The 25203-nt window shown below is 36.3% G+C and overlaps 1 protein-coding gene across 3 annotated transcripts in view; it reads right to left on the reverse strand.

Moving 5' to 3' along the window:
• The window catches only part of LOC128742021 (probable G-protein coupled receptor Mth-like 1), a 265014-nt gene that overhangs the window by 10829 nt on the left and 228982 nt on the right, over positions 1 to 25203 (reverse strand). For 2 of the 3 annotated variants that reach the window (XM_053838198.1, XM_053838196.1), the window contains exons 5-6: positions 15223 to 15398; positions 6754 to 6892 (exon numbers count right to left, since the gene is read on the reverse strand). In XM_053838198.1, coding sequence (XP_053694173.1) covers positions 6754 to 6892; positions 15223 to 15398 — 315 coding nt within the window. Of the gene's footprint in view, positions 1 to 6368; positions 6384 to 6753; positions 6893 to 15222; positions 15399 to 25203 lie in introns of all 3 variants that reach the window. The other variant, XM_053838195.1, reaches the window with a different exon arrangement.

A 25203-nucleotide genomic window follows, 5' to 3' on the forward strand; every position in this document is an offset into this window, starting at 1 on the left:
CCCTGTTATTTATGCTGTTTTTCAACGATGTCATCTTTTTACTCGCATCTGGCTGCAAATTGGCGCAAGCAGTTCGAACCATAGACGATTGTCAACATTTACAGGCCATGCTGAATGATTTCTTTGATTGGTGACGAAGAAACTGGCTCGTAATCAGTATTGCCAAGTGTGAGGTTATGACGTTTCACCGCATTTTAAAGCCTGTTTTGTTCGATTATCATGTCGACGGATTGCAGCTAAGAAGAGTCGACCATGTAAGTGACCTCAGTGTTCTTTTTGATGCAAAGCTCACTTACATCACGTTGCATTGATATCAAGAGCCACACGCCAGCTTGGTTTTAACTCAATAACCCGCGTTACTCTCTAGTTCGTTCAATACTGGAAAACTGCAATTTGGTTTGGTTTCCACATCAGTTGACCGGAATTACCTCGCATTACGTGAGCTTCTCTGGTGTGACCCCGTTAACCTGCCAGTGTATCCTGATCGCTACCATCTACTAGGAATTAATACACTCGAGTGCCGTCGAAAATGGCAACAAGCAATTTTTATAGTAAAACTGATGAATGGTAATATTGATTCACCGACGCTTCTGTTTCTCTTGAACTTTCGCGCTTCTCAACGTGCTCTCCGTTCAACTGGTTTGCTACAAACAGCTTAGCAATAGAGCAATTATTTAATTTCAATGAATCAACGCAGAAATTCGTCACGGAGTTAAAAGGATCGAATATCTTGTAAATTTGATGCATACTTATTAGGACTTTAAAAATTCAGATAAATGTTTTATAAGAAATACGAAACAAGAAAAAACACGATTTAATTGACGAGGTCACTCTAAGAATCAATTCGGTAACAATTCTTGCTGACTTACTCTCAAAACGTATGGGGACTATACTCTAGTATTGACGTTTCTTTTCGATGAAATGAGGAAATTTATTTATGCGCAATAATCAAAAAACTGTTTAAAGCCATCTTATGAAAAATCTTGCTTCTGTGTCACACCTATCAGTTGTGATCCACTGTTCAAGTTTAATTTCCAAAATTTATTCATTCTATTCTTCGATATTTTGAAAAGGGGATGGCTTGGAGGAGTCCAAAATCGTTGTCCGATGCTACGCTGTAATCGAAAATGACTTTCTATAGTTCATAGTTCTATAGTATGAATCTGACCGCCCAGTTATAGCTTCTAGGTACGATGCTGGTATAATAAGCCGGTCGTCGTATGTTTGAATCTCGGCTAGGCGGTGCTGTTAGAGTCGGTAGTATGATCGTTGCACTACCCCTGTAATTTTCCTGTACTTTAATAACAGAAGTCTGCGAAGTTGGTCGATAAAGAAGGTACTTCTGCAGTTTTTCCATATATTTTGAAAATTTTCGAGACTTTCGTTCAACTCAAAACGAACGGCTCTAGCGTTTCATATTTTAATAACTGGAATTGTTCATGAACTTGCAAACGAAAAACATATTCAAAACAATTGGGTTATCAATTTTTCCCGAAAACTAAAGAAGATTTTCCGACTTGTTCGAACATCGTTTATTTGAAAAGTTCGTAACTCTTAAACTATGATTTTTTTTGTCCATTATCTACTTTTCAATGATTAAAATTTCCCCCTAGAGTTTTTTTGTAACTGACCTATAGTCGAAGCTATGGATCCACAAACTTCGGACGAGGTTAACAAAGAAGCTACAGAAATGAAAAACGGTAAAGTAGATGGAGAGGATGGCATCCCCGCCGAACTTTTGAAAGTTGGGAGCAAACGGCTGTATTGTGCAATCCAAAGGTATGGACGGAGCAGGAACTACCTACGAACTGGTTGGAAGGTCTCATATGCGCTATTTACAACAAGAGCCATAGACCCGAATGCAGCAATCAACGGAGCATTACTCTCCTCAATTCTGCATACAAAATTCTTTCCTTGACCTGTTTAATAGACTGAGGCCGTTACAGGAAACCTTTGTTTGTGGATACTAATTCAATCTGCAACATTTGTTTATAGAACTCAAGGCGGCGTACGATCCAGTTAAACGAAATGCGAAATGAGTTGTGACGGATTACGCCTGAACATGATTTTCCACTTGCTTAATGGTTGAAAATCAAACGCCAGAATGTGCAGGTGAGATATCGAATTCGTTTGAGACGTTTGTAACCAGTGACCGTATGGCAACCAAAGAATGCCGAGAATAACGCGAGTAGCTCGTTTTGAATTGTAAAAATGCCAAGAAATTAGTTTTCATTGGCAGGGATGGTTCGATCAATTTGAGTCAATTTTGATTCACTTGACAGTACCGTCTCAGCCGAGCCAAATATGACAAAGTTATATATGGGACATTTGTAATTATAATCTACAATTTTTCTGAACTCATCAATGACTAAATCAACGTTCATTTAGTCTCTATTAAGATATTAGCATTGTAGCGCCGTAACTACAAAAGATACAGCAAAACTTTATTCTGCAATATTATAGTTAATAGCCTGTTCTACAAATGTCCTACATATAACTTTGTCATATTTGGCCTCATTAAGACGGTACTGTTAAATGAATCAGAATTGAGTCAAAGTGATCGAACCATCCCTGGTCATTGGTCACTTTAAAAAATCCCACAAACGGTTTTGAAATTCGCAGAAGCGATGACAACTGGTTTCACCTTAAAGTGAAGAAACCGTAAAGCTGAAAAGTTAAAATTGAAAAGCGAAAGAGTAGAGAGGAGAATCGTGCCGGATACATTGGTCGTTCAGGTAAAATAATAAGCCGGATTTGAGCGAAAAAAAGCCTCCAACTGACGCCCACCCTCCTTTTTCTATTTCCCCCCATTGTGCTTACAGGACCTCTTTGTATATCTCGTATTATACCTCATCTGTATACGCTAATGAGGATCATTCCGATCCGGTGGCCCGGTCGCTACAGTCAGTGGGATTGTTGAACTAGCCCCGTAACTGTCCAGTAAGTACTCTAACGGCCGGCTGTGCAATCTGTCGATAAAGAAGGGTCAAGTCTTAAAAAGATGTTTAGGCCCAAGGCTTTGCTTTTTTAAGTGTGGAGTACGAGGAACGTCGATCGACGCCCAAACGCATCCTCCCAACATGCAGAAGGGAAAGCGGCGTCGGTGTTCGGAAGTTGCGAAAGTTGCGGTTGTAGGCGACTGCGAACGGAAAAGAAGCCCCGAAGTGAAAGAAAAAGTGTTAAAGAGGTAGGAGACAGGCAGTAAGAAAGTGGGAAGAATAAAGTGTCATTCCACATGTTTTCTTGTCCGGTTCGCTTCGAGGTACGATGCTCATCTTACAAGCCAGTTGTTGTATGTTCAAAGTTTTTCGGTTTTTCGGTTGTTTTTCGGCAAAGTTATAGAAAATATAAAGGCAAACAACTTTGCTAAAGATATGACATTTCTATCTCAATCGAGTGTAGAGTAATAGAGCATTTTCTTTGGAAATTCTTTAAAAATTAGTTTTCCATTCTTAGCATATGTTGGTTGCCTTTTACAAGAATATATTGTTCTAGGCGATTATTGATGGATTCAAAATAGACGTTTTTGTAGAAGATTGCAAATCTCTAGAACCTTTCCTTACAAACTTATCGCTTTTGGCTCGCGAAGTTATAGAAAAAAAAGCTTAAATAGCCGATAGCTTTGTCAGAAAAGGTCCTAGAGATTTGCAATCTTCTGCAAAAACATGTGTTTGAGTCCTTCAAAAAACGCCTAGAACCATATACCTCTGTAAAATGTAACCAACATACGCTAAATATGGAAAACTTATTTTTAAAGAATTTCCAAAGAAAATGCTCTATAGCTCTGCACTCGATAGAGATATAAATGTCATTTCTTTAGTAAAGTTGTTTGCTTTTGTATTTTCTATAACATTGCCGAAGAAACCATGTGTCGTATTGCCTCATTTTGGCCCATGGGCTCGTGAAACTATGGAAATTTAAAGCTTGAATATGCGCTAACTTAGCAAGTAAGGGTCCAAGCGATTTTCAGTCTTCTAGAAAAACGTGTATTTTGAGCGCTTCGATAATTGCCTAGAACATTATATTCTTGTAAAACGCAACTAAGAAATGCTAAATATGAAAAACCAATTTTTGAAGAAGTTTTAAAGAAAGCCCTATAGTTCAGCACTCGATAAAGATAGAAATTTTATTTCTTCGGCAAAGTTGCTTCATTTTACATTATTTACAACTTTGCTGAAGAAACTATGTCTATATTTCCTAATACAAAATTATTTCCTAATGCAAAGTTATTTTTTTATTTTCATTATAGTAAGCAATGACTCAATTTTGACAATTTTAGATTAAGGGATATTCATACAAACAAAAGTGCTGAATTAAATGATAAAATGAAGACATAAGAAACTAGGAAAAAAGTTCCACTTTTCGCCCTTTTGGACTACTGTACACTGGCCCCGTATCTTTCCTGTACTCTAATAGCCGGCTGCGAAGTCTCGAAGTCGATAAAGAAGGGTAATGTCTAAAGACGGTATAAACCCAAGGCTTTGCTTTTCTTTTGTCCGATAGTCAAGAGCGTAAGCCGACCCTGAGGCAGTGAAGAGGCGGGAGTCTCCGCATTGTTGTGCGTTTGCTCTACCCGCTAGTAACACGTTAGATGGTTTGAAGCAAGGCGACGGGCTATCGAATTTGCTGCTCAGTATTGCACTAGAAGGTGCTATTTGATGGGCAGACGTGGAAAGAAACGGTACTATCGGAATCATCGGTGATAACCGCAGAGGTGTGGAAGAGGCGAACACACATCTTAAGAAAAAAGGCGCGAGGATAGGGCTTACAATAACTCTGTCCAAACGATGGGTCCAAAGTATACGATGGGTGGTAGAAAACGTAGTAACCCTTCGAGTGTTGGAACTACGATATACTCATTATGCTAATGCTAAATCGACAAATTAGAAGAAAAAGTGTGGCGCCCTAGAACAGCCGGTGTTTAGCATTTAGGTGTGACTGAAGAATGGCAACCCAAGACCGACAAACTTAGAGACATGTCCAAAATTCGACGCTCATTCGGTAATTGTTTCGAAAAAGTAAAGTCAAAATAAAGTGCGTATACGGGAGCGATAGAATTGGAGAGTATGAAACAAGACTAGGTTAGGCATTAGACTACCTAACGGGCGGCAGTAGTTTAGTGAGTAAAACATTCGGTTACCAACCGAAAGAGCGTGGGTGCGAGCCCCACCTGCCATTGCACAACCCAGTATATTTTTGGTCTGCATCGAAATTTTCCAGTTTATCTAATTAATCATGCTTCGCAGCCACTTCTTCGCCTTCCAAAATAAGATAAATTAGCTATAGCCGAAATATATGAATTTTGCTGGACATTACCATCAAGTATCGTTTAAACTTTCTCAACAGTCAAGGAAAAATACTTTCTAGAAAAAGTTTTTTCTAGAAAATCCACGGCAGCGGAAAACTTCAAAGAAAAGTCGAAAAAACTTTGTTTTCTAATACATATAAAATGGTCAATTCCTATTCTTCTGATGATCTACCGCCTACCATACCTGATTTCAAAACAGTGTTAAACCAGCGCTTTTTATCTTCTACAAAGTATCCCGGTTAAAAATAAATTCATATTCAGTGATAGCGTAAAAATGGTAAAAATATTAGATTGAAGTTCGTTTTGGGTGTTTATATTTAAACTTACGGCGCTTTGGGGGCACCTACTGAGTGTAGGGTTGTTCCAAAAATTAACACTTTTGACTTGAGACCTGTTTTCTACAAAATCATTACTTTGTTATAAATTACCCTATGCTTCAATTTGCACTCTTATATCTTATCGATTTAGTAGATGTTATACATCAACATCAGAGTTTACAGCGCAAGTTGTCTCAAAATAAGAAATTTTACTAACCAGGTGGTAAAAACTTTTTGAAAAAGTATAACAACTTAAAATATTAAAGATCTCCCAAAAATGAAAATAGTTTGAACTGCGAAGAAATTTATCAAATGTTTAGAAGAAATGTAGAACAAATGAATGTAAAAATGGATACTCAGTAGTCACTGACAAATGTACATAAATGAGAAAACAACAACGGTAGAAGGAACTTTTGAACTATTACAGTCTTAAAAATATCAAATATTCTTGCTAAAAAACGCCATGCTGGAAAACAATGTTGCTTGATATTTTCAAGACTGCAACAGTCGACAAAATCCGACTGAAGTACGTGAATTGTGAAATCATTTACAGTTTCACACAGATGATGCACACAAAATGCGTTAAAATATTCTATCTATTTACAAACATGCATCGTTAGCGCCACGGTATGTACACAGCGAGGCATTGTTTCAAGCATCCACTCAGTATATCAGTATGTCGAACCCATGAATAATCGAATTCTCTTAGAAATAATCGTATAACCTATAAAACCGACACTCACTATTTTTTCGCTGGACTGGACGTACAATCCAAACACACGATACGCGTTTTGCGGTTCCCAGAATAATCGAGAAATCATTAAACGGAAGCGTACATGGAAACAAGAAAACAAAAAAAGAAAAACAACAACAATCAATGCCAAATATTGGTAACAATAGAAAGAGTAAAGCATTCATTTGCAAATGTGTAAAAATTCATTGAATAATGACATTTAAAAGATCAATCTATTCTTAGTTGGGTGAACTAAAAAAATCATCATGCAGGTGCGCTGATAAACAAATAATATGGCAGGCAAATTAGTGCTAGAGGGCAAGGTGAGGGGACAGACATGACAATCGACAAAAAAGAAAAACAAACAATACTCTATCGGCGCGTTTGCAACTTACCGTTCGGTAGTGGATTTGACGTCGTCCCGTTTCCAGAGACCGCAGGTCAGCTGACGGGCAGTCGACGCGAACAGCAGCAGGTTGATGCACAGCAGAATACCAACCGGTCCGAAGAAGTAGGTCAGAATTTCCATATCACCTGAAAATAAGCGTCGAAAAAAGAGAATTAGCAAATATATAAAACGAGTATTGTCAATAGACGTGGTCACAAAATTGCGGGGTCTAATTGACAAATATTTAATATGATTGGGTTGAATCATCATGGACCATTTGGGCAACTTAACAGCAACCGATGATGAAACACTCATTAATTAAACATCAAATTTCATGGAAAGATAAATAAGTTGTTCAACTGATGGCCTCTTAACCTTTCAGCAATGACATTTGTAAGCAGAAATCTAAACAATGAGATTTAATCATACCGAAAACAGTTCACAGAAGAGGTGCACTCCTCCCAGGCCTTCTGAAAATTAATGCAATTTCATTAACTGAATGAAGCGCTATAATTATTCAAGCTAGGAGGAAAAAACCCACTAAAGCACCACACCTAGCATGGATTTTTTTCCGTTCATCTCACCGTTTACCCGAGAGAAGTGCAAAACAAACAATCTTGGAGGGTTGGCCAATAATACATGCCCCTTCTTGCTGCTGCTGCTGCTACGGATCGGACGACCAATTAACTGTACGTACACCGGGCGGCGGCGGTCAACCCAGGCACATCTTCATTAGGTCCGCTTCTCGGTCGTCAGAGCGTCGGAGCGAGTGAACCGTTCGTTTCGAGTTTCGACAGAAACCAGCAATTGAAGACGCGCAGGTTGGCCACCACCCCGAAGGGGTGTCAAATAATCTACCGCACAAGCACCGGTACCGATGCGGGGCGATGGAACGGTCATTGTTGTTTGTTTCCTGTTCATTTTTGTCCAGAGTTCAGTGAGTCACCGGGTTTTTGGGTCACCGGTACTGACTGCCGAGGCGAGGCCGAGGAGGAGAATGTTTTCTGACGTATTCGCCTAAACATGTGGGGTGGTAAAAAAAAACTAAAACGGAGAAAGCTAGATAACTGTGCATCTTCCACGGTACGATTTACGGTTCCAGTGCTTGAGGCTCTTTTCTTTTGGTGATAAATGGCTTTTAGTTTCAACCGTGATTGAGCTTCGAGAGGGTCAAAATCACTTAAAAATATTGTGTGATGCCAATCTGCAAACTTTCGCCAAGAATCATTATCATTTTTTTGCTTGGATGAAGCAAATCAGTACGTGATGACTAAATTCATCAATCATGGAGTGCAAAAAAAAACTCATTAAGTCGTTTGTTTGCGTTGCTTTGTCATGTGTATCGGAATATGTCTTTTGATTGTATTTAAAAAATTTTTTAGTAACAGAAATTGCCTCGGAAGGCAAAAAATAATTTGTGAGATGCAAGCCGACATTATTAAAAAAAAACAAATGTCTGTGGGCTCTACAGCCTAAAGAACTCGAAAAATGAATCACTCATTATGAGTGTACGCGTCCTACACCAAACAGAAACGGAAATTCAAACAATAGAATTTGGCAAAATCGCTATTTTTCTTTCATTTGGTAGGCTTTTGCATGGAAAACAATAACATATATACAGTAATGTTCCGATTTTGTCTATCACCGATTTTGTCTACCCCCGATTTTATCAGCTTTTTATCCCGATTTTGTCAGCCATTTTGTTTAAATTTTGTGCTTTTAAACATGATTTATAAAATTTTTCAACCTGCTTGAAACTATTCTGATTCTCTTGGTAGAGTTTTTGAATAAAATGATGCCTTCTTGCGAGTAATTCGGGGTCAAAATTAGGATATTTTTATAGTAAAAGTACTATAGTTCCTAAACGAGCAAAGATAGAGGTATACCATATTCAGCAATGTTGTGTATTTTCACTTTTTGTACAACTTTGTAAAACAGGAAAAAGTCAAACAACGACTACAAAAACTGCTAAAATAGAAAAACTGATTTGAACGATTTTTTATTAATGAGAAATAGGATTTTTCTATCTTTGTAGAAGAGATAGAAGGTTACTGTCTTCAGCGAAATTGCTTGTAATAATATGCTGCAAAACTTTGCAGAACACATCAATGTAATATATTGAAAGTGAAGAAAAATAATTTTTTTATCGCAATTTTTAGGGGGATTAATCAAAGTTTGAATTCCGCTGGACGACAGAGCTTTTAATTTTAAGACACTCTTTCGAAGGTTCCATAAGTCTAAAACCAAATTTTCCCACTCAAAGGTAATGCGCACCAAAATAAGGTTCTGGACCAGTGTGCTGTGTCCGGTTGATTGAGCTTTCGGTTGACCAATTGAGGGTTATAATTTAATTTTTAGTAGAAGTCTTCGATATTGTAAGGTCTTAGGTCTTGAATTATGAAAAAAAAATCGAAAAAAAAATTTCCCGATTTTGTCGGTTTCTCTATTTTGTCAATCCAAAATTCGACATGAGGCAGACAAAATCGGAACATTACTGTATATGAAAAGCAAGAATAGATTTGGTTTTCACGTTCAAACTTTAGGTAAAAATGCATTATTTTTGCTCGATTAAAAAATTCTCTTTTCCTTCAGTTGCCCTACACTGGAAGGACAAAAACTTATAAAATATAAAGGACAAAAACTTATGAAATATTTGTAACAGCCTAATGTTTTATGGAAGAGTCTAAAATTTCTGGAGTTCGATTAGTTTTCGAGTAACACAAAAATGTCTCCAAAATCCACTACATACCAAATTTGGTTCCATTTGCTTGAATAGTTCTCGCGATATGAGGAAATTTGAATTTCATTTATATGGGAGCCCCCCATCCTAAACAGGCGAGGGGTTCTAATTCGTCATAGAAAAAATTCTTGCGTCCGAAAATCTCCACATGCTAAATTTGGCTTGATTAGTTCTCGAGATATGAGAAAATTTGTATTTCATTTGTATTGAAGCCCCCCTCCTCTTAAAAGGGGGAGGGGTCATAATTCAGCATTGAAAAATTTCTGTCCCCTAGAAGTCCCAAATGCCAAATTTGGATCCATTTGCTTGATTAGTTCTCAAGCTATGAGGAAATTTGTAATTCATTTTTATGGAAGCTCCCCCTCTTAAAGGGGAGAGGGGTCATAATTACCTTTCTAAAGAGGGGAGGGGTCTCAATTCACCATAGAAAATATTCTTGTCTCCAAATTCATTTTCATTTGTATGGGAACCCCCCCCCCCTCTTAGGGGGAGTCTCTAACAATCAACAATCATAAGAATCTTTTCCGGCCCCATGTGAATTTTCACGCCGATCGGTTAAGTAGTTTTCGATTCTATAAGGAACATACCGACAGATAGAAATCTATGTGCAGAAAAATCGGAAAATTTTCACTGGAGCTTTCTTAGAAAATTAGCGACTCGAATTTTTTTTACGAATTTTTCAAATATTGGGTGAATGCTAGATTTGAAACAGGAAAAATTGGATGCACTGTAAAGAATTTTTATATTAGGCTATATACAACCCGAAAATGACGAAATCAGGAAAGACGGAACAGGATTGGATAGCATCGCAACGTCGATGTGCAGTGTTGCCAACCTTCCAGATTTGTTTAGATCTTTCAGATTTTTTGATGCCTAATCAGAGCAACTGACAAAGCTTAAACATATTTCCTAGAGCCAGCTCAAAGCCAGACGTTTGCCAGATTTCCTTTCCTGCGCTTTGAAAAAAGGTCAGCAACTCTGATTTCAAGATTTTACATTTGCGGTAAGCAAAACTGCCTCTCCAACGGACCAAATGACTGACAGACTCCTGCCCCACATGTTTATTCACAATTACCAAATTTTCGGAAAAACCTGTTAGCAATTCTGTTTTTGTGAAAAAATGTTTGTGCCTAACAAGTCACAGTTTGGAAATTGGAACAGACAGACAGGTAGAACATGTTCGGACTAGACGAAACAGGAGTGGATTGCCTCAAAACGAGGAATTTACTATGTGATCATTACCAGTGCACACAAATATACGCTCAAGACACGGAAAAGCTTTGGTTTGGTGCGCTAATTAACTCAGACCTATTATTGACCATTTTCAGTATTGCATTTGCTAAAAAATGAGATGCTTTATTGGCACAGACATTAGTTTGATCATTGAGACATCGGACAAATTGAAAAGCGGACTGCCTTTCGATCGTATTCGGTGTAGGAGCAGACGAATGTGCCCATAATGAGGAGTAAATCTATTTTTCTTGCTTTTGAAATCAACGGTTTTTAATAAATCTACGTACCGTGAACGTACCATATTCTGCGCAGTTAAGACATTTGTATGATTCTTCCGCTATTCTAAGTATTCTAGATTTAAATTAACAACGTGTATAGCAGCAACGTGTGGTGCTATGGTCTATAATATCTGGTAAAATATATGGGAATTATAAGTCGATCAACAATTGAGTATATTTTTCGTTTTGTAAACTCATCCACGGTGCCTAATTCTGCGCACTTTCTTGCCCATGTTCCTAATTCTGCGCATGTTTGCTTCTAATTCTGCGCACCCAAAAAGTGAAAATAAATACTCCTGCCATGCTGTTTATGTCTTTATACGCTGAAAGCACTCCAAAAAATCCGACATTGGCCATTACCATAATTAAATCCATGATCCGTTCTTCTTGTGCTATCCGAGTGGCAAAGGAATATTGTTATCATTTTGATTGCTTCATTTTAAATATTTTATTCTCGATAACGTGAAGGGCGAATTGATTCGGGTTTTCTGCATACTAAACATTACACTTTAGACTAATACCAAAAATTGTGTTTTCATATAGAAACCACTGCGCCACTCTCTGACAGCCCCTTGAGGACGGACATTAAAAAAATAGAAGACATGGTTTCATGAATTGGCGCTCGTGGGTTCGGACCCCGAGACACAGCACTGGATTCCAATCAATGGAAGTTAAAGATTCTTCTTCAATTTTCATGCCTCCATACCTCAGCCATTTGGGTAAGGCTCCGTATTCTTTCGCGCTTACTTCGTAAGATACATTACTGCGCAGAATTTGGAACATGAATAAAAAATCTGTGCCTAAATCTGCGCATTATTGCATCACGTTTTTGTAAGGAAAGCAATGCATGCAATCACTCTTTTTGTCTAAAACATGACTAAAACTTATTATTTTTTCTAATTATGCTGGGTAATTTGATCATTGCAAAGAACTTCGATCATACATTTGTTAATTTTCTAGTAGGACAATCTTAGCGTTGGTGCTAACGACGATGTTTTCAGCCATATAAAATACTTTCAGTTTCACGTTAAATTATTTCGCTCTCAAATATCATGGCCCATTTGTGAATAATGGCGTAATATTCAACAGACATTTATAAAAAAAAATAACGCAATGATCATAGTTATGCACAATGTTAAAAAATACTTATATGAAGAAAAAAGCGCATAATTAGGAGCTGTGCAGAATTAGGGGCAGTCACGGTAGTTTTGTATTCAAAACCAGCGGTACAGTATCAAAATCGCAAAAGTTTTTGCAAATAATGCCTTTCGGTGCAGAAAACTCACTGATAATCTGGAGGAAACGGAAACAACAATAATTCGACTATCGCTTTTGGATGTTTGAATTTGGAATAAATAAGAGTTTCCAGTAATTTTGACGTAGGACCACGCCTAACTGCAGGGTGTCTTTCCATTATTTAGATCCTAGTTACAGTCACGAAAAAATGAAAGATTTTGAGCGCTAATAGCTCTGCCAGATCTCTGAATGGATTTTTATGGTTTAGATACCGATCGATTCATAATGGATGCAGCAATTATGTGGTTTCTATTATAATTTTCTTTCTCAATCACGAGTGGGTGAAAACTAACGAAAAGTTTCAAGGTCAAATATCCCTATACATTTTCTTCGTGATCGCCTTGCTTCACAGACAGGGACGACATCTAAACACACCATCTGTTTACTGTGACTTCGATTACTTTCCTTTTAGAAAATGAAGTGACAAAGTCCTCTCGTCCCAACCAATCAAAGATTCTTTACGTCGTTCAGACTTATACTAATTTGATATATGTGCTTGGGAAGTACACCAGAAAAATTGATAAAGTCCTCCCGTCCTAAGAAAATGTCTTAGGACCGCTATAAACCTACACCAATTTGATGTCTATGTTAGGGAAGTGCGCTAGGAAAAGTGACAAAACTCCTCATTCCCGCAAGTTTTCTTAGGACCACGATAAAGCTAGTCCAATTTGACGTCCTGAAAGTGAACAATTATAAAAAAGTGAGTGACTAATCGCATCGTTCACCCAATTACACATACACCACATAATACTGCAAGAAGTTATTCAAAACTGATGTCTCACACGAAAAAAACAATTCAAGTAAAAACTTTTTGAGTAAATTTTTTCCAACTTTTTGGTTTCAAAATAATAAGGATAAACCAATTTCAAGTATTTTTTCTGAAGATATCAAACTTCTACCTTTTACCCATTTTCAACAATAGACCTTTGTTTATAAACGACCCCTCAAATCACATTTCTTCTTGTAACATGTTTATTTCAACAGACAGCTCAATGTGATGTTCTAGACCACATTTTGCACATAAAAGAGGAATATTTTTGCTGAAGACTGTTTTGCTTTTTCTGCATTAATTAACAAGATATAACTGATAGACGGTTTTTAACCTAAAATCAGTTATATCTTATTAATTAATGCATATAAAGCAAAACAGTCTTCAGCAAAAATATTCCTCTTTTATGTGCAAAATATTTTCTAGAACATCACATTGAGCTGCCTGTTGAAATAAACATGTTACAAGAAGAAATGTGATTTGAGAGGTCGTTTATAAACAAAGGTCTATTGCTGAAAATGGGTAAAAGGTACAAGTTTCGTATCTTCAGAAAAATTACTTGAAATTGGTTTACCAATCATTTTGAAATCAAAAAGGTGAAAAAAAATTTACTCAAAAAGTTGTTACTTAAACTGTTGTTTAAGTAATGCTTAAATATTGTACGACGCCTTCAAAATATGCATCAATTTTTTATTCAAAAAGTTGCCGAAGACCACATTCAGCTGGGACATGCCGTTTAATCGCAAATATTTTTGTCTCGAAATTTTATTTTCTGGCCCATAGTGGTGCTGTGCTTAGTAGTCCAAAAGGGTGAAAAGTGGAACTTTTTTCCTGATGTCTTTTGTTTTCATTTTATCATTTATGCACTTTTCTTCGTAAAAATATCCCCCTTAATCTAAAACTGTCAAAAGTTATTCATCGCTTATTATAATGAAAATAAAAAAATAACTTTTTTGTATTAGGAAATGTAGACATAGTTTCTTCGGCAAAGTTGTAAATAATATAAAAACAAGCAACTTTGCTGAAGAAATAAAATTTCTATCTGTATCGAGTGTTGAACTATACGGCATATTTTTTAAAACTTTTTTAAAAATTGGTTTTTCATACTTAGTTTTTCTAAGTTGCATTTTACAAGAATACAGTTTTCTAGGCAATTAATAAAGCATTCAAAATACACGTTTTTGCAAAAGACCGCAAATTACTTGGACCTTTACTTGCTAAGATATTGCATATTCAAGCTTTAAATTTGCATAGCTTCACGAGCCCATGGGGTAAATTGGGGCAAGCGGATTCATGGAATCAGTGCTTCATCTTAAAGCTTAAGGCGAGTACTATAAACTTGTATGGGTTCCGCTTGTCACCAACCACCCAAATGAGAATACGACAAGCATACGTTTTATGTGTTTCGCGTTCGCTATAGGCTCGATACACGTCCATTCTTTTGTGTTAGTAGATAGACACATGGTTTCTTCGGCAAAGTTATAGAAAATATAAAGGCAAACAACTTTGCCAAAGAAATTACATTTCTATCTCTATCGAGTGCAGAGTTATAGAGAATTTTCTTTGGAAATTCTTTAAAAATAAGTTTTTCGTGCTTAGCGTATGTTGGTTGCATTTTACAGGAGTATATGGTTCTAGGCGTTTATTGAAGGACTCAAAATACATGTTTTTGCAGAAGGTTGCAAATCTCTAGGACCTTTCCTTACAAAGTTATCGCTCATATAAGCATTATTTTTCCTGAATTTTACGAGCCAAAAGCGATAACTTTGTAAGGAAAAGTCCTAGTGATTAGCAATCTTCTGAAAAAACCTGTATTTTGAGTCCTTCAATAAACACAAAAAGAACATTTACTAATGAAATAAAACTTGTCTCAAAGAAGACAATTCCTACGAATGCGTTTCGCAGCCGCAAATAAACGTCGACATTGCGTGGAAAAATCTAACTATTTGTACACCTGCTGATAGACTAATTAATTGTTTCTGCCGCATGCAACTGCAGGCATTCTTTATGACAAACCACTCACGTGCGTTTTCTTTGTCGCAATGAAGTAGTACTGAGCAAATGACTCCAATAGAAAAGCCCTCTCTAAAACAGTAGGCACCACTTGATTACTGGCTTCCTTCCAGCAGCGGGGGCAAGAAGCCGTCCGTTGGTACTCACCATAGAACCAGCAGGTTCGTTCGCCAAACCTAGGCCGCAGATAGACGGTGTCCGGGAGACTGTCCAGGATCGCTGCCACGCCAGCAATCACCAGTGGCACGCCCCAGGCGTACACCTCGTAAATCCGCAGACGACAAATTTCCTGGCTCTTCTCCAGGGACGTCGGGCGTAAATCACTGGAAAAAAAGAGAAAATAAAAAAAATAAACAGGATGGAAAAAGATGCTTCTTTATTTTATTTTATTTTTGCTCTGTAGGCTTTGGCTTTGAATGATGTCCTGGTCGAGCACCGAGAGACGCGACGAGAAGGACAGCAGCACATGCATGACTAAATAAACAGTTAAATGGTGCATTTCGCAGCGAAATTGCCACAGGCAAACGCCAGTGCCAACGAGCACCAGCCAGCAGCGGGACGGGAAGTGAATTTTATTCGTAAATCCGGACGGAAAACGGCAAGAGCAATTGTCTAGACTGTTTGTGCTTGTGTGCCCTCAAGGTTATTATACTTTTACTTTTCCTCGCGTGAGTGTCATAAAATATGATCCACTTATTGGAAGGGGTAAAATTTCAGCTTTGATTGAAGTTCTACGATGGTTGAACGAACCAAGAAGGTTAAATTACTGGAAACTCCAAGTGACGACTGTCATGTAGACAATTATTCAAATGGCGATGGATGGTGACAATCAATCAAGCGAAAAACACACAACAAATTAAGATTGACTACACGAAATTACCGCGCGAATGAAATAAATGCTGCGAAGAGATATAAATGAGACTCAACGGTCGGCCGGTTTGGCGGCTCTCGAACATCGGATGAGGCTAAGAATTTTACAGCTTCTTTCTTCCTGACATTATCAGTAGCACCGACCGCAGACCGACAGGCTAACTGACACGCGAAAGCATACCGCGTAATTTCACTTTCATTCCATCGTGTTGTCCACCGAGCCATGACTCGGGCTATGATTCGAGGGAAAATGCTTTACACTACCCACCACCAGCCGAACGAAGGCGCACAAGCTGCCTGAATAAACGAATTAATTAATTTAACTTTTCCTCTTCGCTCCGTCTCCGGCGACGGCCTTGGTTGTGCAACGCTGTCAAGAGACGTTGGCCTAATTGCTTCCATAATCCACCCCAGCGAGCACTCCGCACTGCCTCTCGGATGCGACGGAAACCGACAGAAGAAATGCAGTTCCTACATGTTTTGCTAAGCGTACAAGTTTATGCGCTAAAATTATACGCAAATTCCGAGACGAAAATATCGTCACGAAGCAACATCGCTTCGCAGGTTTTGTCGGTGAATCCGGTTTTTTTTCCTGCCACTGCCATGCCGGTGCATCTGAGGCGGCACAGCATATTGCACAGTAGAAGGGGAGAAAAACTTAAGAATTTTATCAATTAGAAACGTTTAAATAACAGAAGAAGTTTTTAATTAAAATACACAAGTTTTAATAGTTATAGAGAGCGGAAGAAAAACAATGGAGTGATAAATTGTTTAAGTTGAAAACTTGCGCCGTTCGGTAGAAAATAGTTTCACCTGAACGTGAAGCTTGTTAATCTCCAAGGGAATGCATTTTGATTTACATAGCAGAGCTATTCTAAGAGGTACGATAAATATTTTCGCAGTAGAGAGGTAAAATATTTGGATTTTTTTTCCGAGAGGAAAAATATGCAAAATTTTCTGCTCCCTTATGCTGGATGCTGCCTCGTATACAGTTATATAATATGCCCAAAATTGTGAGGAATGAGCTGTTGGTTTAATTCGGCTCCCACGGAAAAACAATGAAGCTCTTCCATGAGTCATCTGAAAAGAGATGGATGGCATAAAATAGTTAGAGCTAGTTGTTCTTCAAATGAGAGAAAAATCATCCCCAATTTCATTTTGGCGCTCTATTTGATGATTCAGCGTAAAAACTCAAACCAAAATTGAGTCGACCCCAACTGTTTCCGCACGCATTTCTAACGTTCGACGTTCTGAAAGGGGATTAAGCACGCATTTTCTCCCATAATTTCCACTGCACACCCGATAACGATAATGAATCATTTGATGCTGACCATTCTATTTCCAATCCACGAGCAGCGGAGCTGCTCAAAATATCCCACTGCATGCTACAGGCGAAGCTGGCAGCGGTTTGTCTATCCGGATTTTGTAGTAATTTAGATAGCATAGTTCAACGCAGACACCACTCACTGGACCGGACCGGACCGGACCTGCTGACCGACGAACGACCGAACGATCGATCGCTAAAATGGCATGCTTCCCGCCGAAAATAGTAGTTCACCGGTTTCTCGCGAAAAGTTCGAATAGCTTCCGGTCCAGTGGTGCTGCTGCGGTGGTCGTGAGATAAAAGCGAAAACCGGAAAGCGCGTCACTGCATGTGATTAAATTTGCACTCGAATAAATCCGCAACAAGCACAGCTGGTGGCGCGACTGGCCACCACTACGGCCGCTACCGCCACCGGCAGGCCAGGCCAGGCTGTGCTATCGCCGAATTGCTGGAATGCGAATGTGATGATGAAACAACCGAAGGCATATTTTGATTCAACTATCAAATTCTAGTGGTTTCAAACAAACTAACGTGTTAGGAATTTGCGATTAGGATGAAAGTTTTTTTTTGCTACAGTGAATGTTGCGAATAAAAAGAGAGAATATTTTTCGTTGTTCATAATATAATATGATTTATTTCACAGTATTATGAGCATTGAGTAGAATGTTATGGAAGATTCATACTGAAAATCAGCATAACCGTTCCCTTTTTCATTGTTCTTAATTTAACCCCGCTCTGAAAATTGTTGCAAAAAACTTCAATATTTGAATGATTTGAATGATATTTGAATGATTCATTTGGTGAAGAATTTTATGAAAAATCAAATTTAGACTGTAAATAAATTGCAAATGGAAAGTGCTCTAAAACGTGCTGAAATAAATTACAGCTAAATCTTAGTTGCAAATAATGTCCAACAGATTGAACATAAATAAACTGGACACGAATTAAATTGAAACGGAATTGGAATATAATGAGATTATAAAATAAACAAAAAGCGAATTAAAATAGGCTAAAATGAATTTAAAACAAACGAAAATTGAAGAATATGTTAAATTATTTAAAAATAAATTCCAGATGGAAGATCAAATAACCGGAAATTAAATGCAAATAAATCAAAAATAGTTTGACAAAGAAAAAGTGAAAGAAATGAAAGTAGAGGGAATAAAAATTGCATTAAATAAAAGTGAACTGAAATTAAAAATGAACTGTAAAGAAAAATGACATAAAAATCAAGACAAATTATGCTTTTAATGAATTAAAAACCAACCAACGACAAAGACGGTGAACTGAAAATAAATTGAATCCAACCAAAAGTGAATTGCAAATGAACCGGATATAAACTCAAAATAATCAGGAAAAATAAAACTAAAAATCATACTAAAAAAACTAAACTAAATAACATGATTCGGAGATGACCTTATGACAGGCTTAAAATTAACAAAAAACTAACTGAAACTGTACCATAAAGCGAGAGCGAGAAAAAGCAAGTATGGCAAGAAAACGGAAAATAAACCAAAATAATTACGAAAATTGTAAATGAAAACAACTTAACAATGAATTGAAAATAGACTGTAAAAAAATTAAATTGAGCACAAATGAAGCAAAAATTAAGCAAATGAAAATTAGCCCAAAATGAATTGATTTCAAACAAACTGTAAATTGAGAAGATGAACCGAAAATTTAAATTAAATCGAAAATGAACTAAAAATGGATCAAAAACATAATGAAAATAGACCTTACATCGAAAAAGTCGACAATTAGTTATCAAAAAGTCTTTGAAAACTTGACACAAAGTCGTCAAAGAGTAATTAAAAAGTCGCCTGAAAATCGTCATAAAACCGATAGAAAACCGTCAAAAATTCATAAAATATCGTGTAAAACTTGTCACAAAAACATCAAAAAATCGTCAGAAAAGTATCAAAAACTTCTCGAAAACCCATAAAAAAGTCGTCAAAAATCATAGGTTCTAGGAACCCGCAAGAAAGTCACCAGAAAGTTGTCAGAAAGTCGTCAAAAAGACGTCAGGATCTTAAAAAACGTCAGAAAATCGGCAGAAAGTAAGCAAAAACCTTTGAAAAGTTGTCAGAAAATCACAAAAAATCGTAAGAGTCGTCAAAAAGTCGTGACAACTAATCAAAAAATCGATAAATAGTCGAAAAAAAGTCTTCAGACATTTGTCAGAAAATCGTCAAACAGTCATCAGAAAATCGACAGGAAGTCGTAAAAAAGTTGTCAATTCATAAAAAAAATCGTCGAAAAATCGTCAGAATCTTCAAGAAGTTGCCAGAAAATCGTCAAAATGTCGTCAGAAAAAAATTCTAAAAATCCTCTGAGAATCAGAAAATCATCAAAAAGTCGTCAGAAATACGTCAAAAAATCATCGCAAAATTGTAAAAAAAATCTTCAAAAAGCTGTCACATTATCATTTGAAAATCGACTCCAAATTGTCAAAAAGCCATTGAAAATCGTCATAAAGTCGATAATGCGCCTTCCAAAATTCTTCTGAAAATCGTCAAAAAACTGAAAACAAATCTTTAAAAAGTCATTAGGAGCTCATAAGAAAGTTGTCAGCAAAACACCAGAAAGTTGTCAGAAAGTCGCCAAGAAGTCATCAAAAGATCGACAAAAAGTCACCAAAGACTCGTCATAACGTCGACGAAAAGCTTTCAGAAAATCGTCAGAATTTCATCAAAAAGTCGACAAAAAGTGATCAAAAAATCGCAAAAAAAAAAGAAAGTTGGCGAAAGGCCTAAAAAAGTCATAAATTAGTCATCAAAAAGTCTTTAAAAAGTTAACACAAAGTCGTCAAACAGTCATTCAAAGTTCACCTGAAAGTCGTCAGAAAGTCGTCAGAAAACAGTCAAAAATTCATAAAATGTCATATAAAAGTTGTCACAAAATCATCAAAAATTCGTCAAAAAATATTCAAAAAGTTGTCGAAAAACCATCAAAAAGTCGTCAAAAGTCGTTAGGAAGTCATAAAAGTCATAAAAAACTTTAAAAAGTTGACAAAAAGTGGCAAAACAGTCATTAAAAAGTAATCTGAAAGTAAGACTGTGCGAGATCTCTCGAAGTTTCGTTCCAAAATAAAAATGCATTTAACATAATTGAAAAACAAATAAAAAATGCACCGAAAACAAATTGAAACGTACTGGATAGGAACTGAACATAAACCGAAAAAGAATGCAAAATTAACTGCAATAAACTGAAAATGAATACAATATAAATTGAAAGCAAGCTGAAAATAAACCAAATGGTCATTTAACACAAACTGAAAAAGAAAAGAAAAAAATACAGGAAAACAAAGGATATAAATCATATTGAAAATAGAATGCAGAATATTCTACTGCAACTACTATTCTACAGAACTACTGAAAACAAACAAAAAAGAAACATAAAATGCATATGAAATGAACTAATAATTGACGAAAAGTGAATTGAAAACAACAAGAAATACCTAAAAGGACAGACCAATTGCAAATAAACTGTAAATAAACTAAACACAATCCTAAGAGAAACACAGTAAATTGCCAACAAGTTTTTCTAAATTTGTCGGAAAGTTCTGAGGAAATCGTCAAGAAATTACTATAAACCCTTCGAAAAGCCGTGAAATGTCGTCAAAATCGCTCAAAATCGTCTAAAAGTTATAACAAAATCATCAGAAATTCATCAAAAAGTCATCGCAAAGTCGTAAAAAAGTCGTTAGTTAGTCATAAAAAATCATCAAAAAGCTGTCAGATTGTTATTTGAAAGTCGACACAAAATCGTCAAAAAACCAGTGTAAATGGTCAGAAAGTCGTCTTAAAGTCCATAATGCACCTTCCGAAAGTTTTTGAAAATCGTCAAAAAGTTGTCGATAAACCATTAAAAAATCTTGAAATTTAATCTTTAAAAAGTCGTTAGAATCTCGTAAGAAAGTTGTTCGTAAGGGACCAAAAAAGTAGTCAGAAAGTCGTCAGAAAAACCGTCAAAAAGTTATCACGAAATCATCAGAAAGTGGTCAGAAATTCGTCAAAAAGTCATAGGAAAGTCGTAAAACGGTCGTCAGTTGGTCATAAAAAAGCCTCAAAACGTTGTCAGCTTGAAAATCGACACAAAACCGTCAAAAAGCCATTGTAAGTCGTCAAAAAGTCGATAATGCACCTTCCGAAAATCTTCTGAAAATCGTTAAAAAGTTCCATCCAAGTCGAAAATCCATCAGAAAATCTTGAAACAAAGCCAAACAGACGCGTGACGTAGCATTCTGTTTGACCGGCCCTTAAGAAAGTTGTCAGAAAATCGTCACAAAGTGATCAAAAGAATGGTACAAATTCGCCGTCAAGTCGACAAAAAGCTCTCAAAAAATCGTCAATAAGTCGACAGACAATGTTCAAAAAGTCGTAAAAAAAGAAAGTCGGCGAAAGGGTTTGAAGATGTTGTCTGTTAGACAGAAAGTCGTCGGAAAATTTTCAAAAAATTGTCAAAAAGCCACCATAAAAAGTTGTCAAAAAGCCACCATAAAAAGTCGTCAAAAATCTGTAACAAGTTGTTAGGAACTCGTATAAAATTGTGTTGCCAGAAAGTTGTCAGAAAGTCGTCAAAAAGATATCAGAAAATCGTCAAAAGATCGGCAAAAAGGTTTTAATAAGTAGTTAGAATTTTTTTAAAATATCATAACAAATCGTCACAAAATCAAAAAGTTGTCAAAAAGTCGTAAGAAGTAATCAAAAAGTCATTAAAAAATCATAAAATAGTCGACCAAAAAGTCTTCAGACATTTGTCAGAAAATCGCTAGAAGCTCTTCAAAAAGTTGTCAGAAAATCAACAGAAAGTTGCAAACGGGTTGTCAATCCATTATAAAAATCGTCGAAAAGTCGTCAGAATCTTCAAAATGTTTTCGTCAAAAAGTCGGAAAAATGTCAAAATTTCGTTAGAAAATCGATAAAAAACGTCGTTAGAGAATCATTGGAAAATTATCAAGAAGCCATCCAAAAATAGCCAGTCTTCAAAAAGCCCTTTAGAAAAGATAAAAAATGATCACAAGTGGTCAAAAAGTCATCAAAATGTCATTACAAACTCGACAAAAAGTCAGCATAAAGTCGACAAAAAGTCGTCAGTAAATCGTTAGAAACTCGTCAAAAACAAGACAGAAAGTCTGCGAAAAGTCGTAAAAAGGTCGTCGAATTATCATCAGAAAGTCGACAAAAGATATAAAATCGTCAAAAAGTCAGAATCAGAAATTCGTTATAATGTCGACAAAGAATATTCAGTATGAAAATCGTCAAAAATCGTTAAAAACTCATCAAACGTCGTCAGAAAGCCGTCGAAAAGTCGTAAGTAATTTGCCAATTACTCGTCGTTAGAATGTCTTCAGAAAGTCGACATAAAGCCGTCAAAAAGTCATTACAAAGTCGTGAGGAAACAATCAAAAAGTCGGCAGAAAGCTGCCAGAAAGTTATTAGAGAATCGACAAATCAAAAAATTGTCAGAAAGTCGGCAGAAATTCGTCAGATGGGCAGATCATCAAAAAGTGTCCGAAAAACCATTAAAAACATGTCAAAAATCATCAAATAGTCTTCAGAAAGTCTGAACAGAAAGTCGTCATAAAGTTAAGTCGTCAAAACTGAGAAATAGTGGTAAAAACTCATTTCAAAGTCGTCAACAAGTTAGAATCAGAGTCCTCAGAAAATTGTCAAAAAGTTGTAAGAAGTCGCCAAAAAGTTCTACAAAACGTTAACACAAAATCGCCAAAAAGTCATCAAAAATTTGAAAAAAAACCTTCAATGGTCATCAGAAAATTGTCAAAAAATCTTAAAAAGTCGTAATCATAATGTTGACAAAAACAGAAAATCGACAAAAAGTCTTCAGAAAGTAATTAGAAAATCTTCAAAAAGTCATCAGAAAGTCATCTACTTTATAGTAGTAAAAAGTCGTCAGTAAATCGTTAAAAAATCGCCAAAAACACGACAGAAAATCGTCGAAAGGTCATAAAAAGGTCGTCAAATGATCATAGAAAAATTGTTAAAAAGTAATTGGATTGTCATCAGAAAGTCCACAAATAATTGACATAAAATCGTCAAAACTTTGTCTTAAAGTCGATAAAGAGCCTTCAGAACATCGTCAGAAAATCAACAAAAAATCGTCAGAAACTCAGCAAAACGTCGTCAAAAAGTGGTAAATAAGGCGTCAATTAGTCATCCGAAAGTCATTAGAATGTCTCCAAAAAGTCGACAAGAAGTCGACACAAAGTCGTAAAAAAGTTGATAGAAAATCAACAAAAAGTTGTCACAAAGTCATCAAAAAATTGTCAAATAGTCGGCAGAAATTCGTTAGAAAGTCTTGCGCAAATCATCAAAAAGTGTTCGAAAAACCGTCAAAAAATCGTCAAAAATCATCAAATAGTCAGGAAGGAAGTCTGGATAGAAAGTTGTCATAAAGTTACAAAGTCGTCAAAACTGAGAAATAGTGGCCAAAAACTCAAAAAAAAAAATCGTCAAAAAATCATCATAAAGTCCTTAGAAAATCCTAAAGAAGTTTTCAGTCAGAAAATTATCAAAAAGCCGTAAGAAATCGTCAAAAAGTTGTCAAAAATTCTACAAACCGTCGACACACAATCGTCAAAACTTCATCAAAAAGTCGTCATAAATTCGAAAAAAAACCTTCAACAGTCATCAGAAAATCATCAAAAAATGTTATAAAAGTCGACATAAAGTTATAACAAAATTTGTTAATTAGTGGTCAGAAAGTTGGCAAGAAGTCATCAGAAATCGACTCAAAGTTGACACAAATTCATCAAAAAGCCATCAGAAAGTAATTAGAAAATCTTCAATAAGTTGTTAGAAAGTCATAAAGTCGTAAGCCCTAAAGTTGTCAGAAAATCAACAAAAAGTTGTCACAAAGTCGTCAAAAGGTCATTTAAAAAACCTCCACTGAAACTTAGTTAAAACAAACTAAAAATAAACCGAAACGAACAAAAATACATGGAAATAAACTGGAATTGAACTGAGAATGAGCTAAAATTAAATAGAGAACGAATTGAAGATAATATCAAAACGGCATATGAACCGAAAATAAACTGTAAACAGACATAATATGAATTGAAAACCAACAGAAATATTTTTAGAATTAAATTGAAAATAAAACAGAAGAAGTGGCTTCAAAATTGGCTTTGGATATTGGTTGGATTGTTTGGTTGGTTGGAAAATTATAACAGTAGTTTTTACAATCGACAGAGGGAACGGTAGAAGATAGCAATGAAACAAAGGAGTTTACAGTATCCAAACAGAGTGGGACAAGACGTGAACGGAAAAGTGCTTAGGGAATGCTTATGAAGTATGTGTATCGTTTATCTCCACCCAAGCTGGGAAATCCGTTGATCGAACCACGTTTTAATGGAAACCAGTTAGGACCGGATTCGAACTCAACTTCTCTTCTCAGTCCCTGCTGTGGATCGCAGACATTGGTAAACGTTTGAACCACAGCGAACTGGATAAAAAGGAAACTCCACAACCCCCTTATTAAGCGTGCGATGTATTTCAAATTCCACCAACAAAATTTGTTGTTAGACTACAAAATATCAGACGGCTTAGTGGTGTAATTTGTTAAACTAACACGCTGAACTAGAGATTGTGGGCTGTGAGTTCGACTCTCACCCTCGCTTAGTCGATATTTTTGGTCTAAAATCAAAATTTTCTCAGTACATTCAATAACTAGAACAAGAAAGTAGAAGGCCCAATTTGGTTTGAATGTAGATCTTGCCTTATTTCACTATCAAAATAGTCCTAGAATTAAAATGCAAAATCCAAAATAAAATGCAAAGAGAAAGGTCGAACCAACTGCATTTTACATTATATGGAAACATTGTCACATTTCGTAAATCTGCAAAGTTGTACTTTTCCTGTTTTACCCCAGTCGGATTGAAGGCCCTGGTAGTCATTATATCGACCTTCTGTTAT

The sequence above is a fragment of the Sabethes cyaneus genome, chromosome 3, assembly GCF_943734655.1.
Source record: "Sabethes cyaneus chromosome 3, idSabCyanKW18_F2, whole genome shotgun sequence".
Taxonomy (NCBI): domain Eukaryota; kingdom Metazoa; phylum Arthropoda; class Insecta; order Diptera; family Culicidae; genus Sabethes; species Sabethes cyaneus.